The sequence below is a fragment of the Cornus florida genome, unplaced genomic scaffold, assembly GCF_030987335.1.
Source record: "Cornus florida cultivar Cherokee Brave unplaced genomic scaffold, ASM3098733v1 CherokeeBrave_3.0.0_Hap2_Chr09, whole genome shotgun sequence".
In the NCBI taxonomy this organism is placed as follows: Eukaryota; Viridiplantae; Streptophyta; class Magnoliopsida; order Cornales; family Cornaceae; genus Cornus; species Cornus florida.
Genome location: NW_026775579.1, coordinates 55,582,061 through 55,583,386, shown reverse-complemented (window position 1 = coordinate 55,583,386; position 1,326 = coordinate 55,582,061). Strand labels below are relative to the sequence as shown.

The window sequence follows — 1,326 nt, the reverse complement described above, 5'->3', positions numbered from 1 at the left end:
CCACTTCATAACTTTAGCCAATGTACTTTTCCAAGTACTTAGCCACTTCTTGGAATTAATCTTTCCTTCATTTTGACTTGACTACCAGAATGGCCAAAGTATGGCCAACATGCCTCATTTCCAACTTTTTGGTTTACTTGGAAAGGACGTTACCAGCTGCATTATGTGACTGGTAGAATGACTGTAGCTTTCCAGTCTTCATAGATGGAAGGGTGATACTCTTTCAAGTATACACTATTTACTAGGTGCTTATGGGACCCTCCATCTATATCCATCAATCTATAAGCCCCTTTTCAAAGGAATTTTTCCACCAAGTAAGGACCATCCCAGTTAGGTGTCCATTTTCCATATTCCAAGGTTTTAACCCCAGGTGGAAATTTGACTTGCCATACCAGGTCTCATTCAATAAATGTCTTTGCCTTAACGTTCTTATTATATGCCCGCATGACTTTCTTCTTTTGAGTAATAATATGGTCTAAGGCATTAAGACAGACTTCATCAAGGTCTTCCAATTCCACCAACATGGCCTGGTTGTACTCTGCTAGAGTTAGCTTATTTTGGAAAGCCACCCTTGCAGACCTAATGGTCATTTCCATTAGAAGAACGGCATCATGTCCATATGTAAGCATAGATGGTGTGACACTTGTACTTGACCTTTTTGAATTCATGTAAGCCCAAAGGGCCTCAGAAAGTAGGTGATGCCACTCCCTTGGATGATTCTCAATAATATTTTCAAGGATGTTAAGAATCACTTTGTTGGAAGCTTCTGCCTTTCCATTTGCTTGGGCAAAATATGGAGTAGAACTGATTACTTGAACGCCACATTCAGCACAATAGTCAATAACCTCACTTCCAATGAAAGAAAGGCTTCTATCTGTGGTGAGAGTCTTTGGAATTCTGAATCTGTGTATAATGTGATTCTTGATGAAATTAATGACTGTTGGTTGCTTATAAGTCTTTAATGGAATGGCCTCCATCCACTTTGTGAAATAATCTGTTGCAACTACCATATAAGTGTGACCATCTGCAGATGGTGGCCTTAACTTTCCAATGAAGTCTAAAGCCCACCCTCTTAATGGCCATATTTTCACTATTGGCTACATGTTTAAACCTGGAACTCTCTGGAGCAGGCCATGTTCTTGACATGCAATACAGGTTTTTGCAAACTCTATGTAGTCTTTTAATATGCCTTTCCAATAATAATAGTACCTTCTAAGAAGCCACCTCATCTTGATTCCAGCTTGGTGTGCTCTGCATATTCCAAGGTGCGATTCTGCCATTACTCTTATGGATTCATCCCTGCCAAGGCATCTTAACAAAAGTCAT

At 39.7% G+C, this 1,326-nt stretch overlaps 1 protein-coding gene across 1 annotated transcript; it reads right to left on the bottom strand.

Moving 5' to 3' along the window:
* Positions 1 to 398: 398 nt before the first annotated feature.
* LOC132272639 (uncharacterized) lies at positions 399 to 1,010 on the bottom strand. The gene has a single exon (XM_059773742.1). The coding sequence runs from the start codon at positions 1,008 to 1,010 to the stop codon at positions 399 to 401; it is 612 nt and encodes a 203-aa protein (XP_059629725.1).
* Between the last annotated feature and the right edge of the window lie 316 nt (positions 1,011 to 1,326).

What these genes read in the sequence shown, in the direction of transcription:
- LOC132272639 (XM_059773742.1), bottom strand. Translation starts at nt 1,010, where the DNA reads ATGGTAGTTGCAACAGATTATTTCACAAAGTGGATGGAGGCCATTCCA.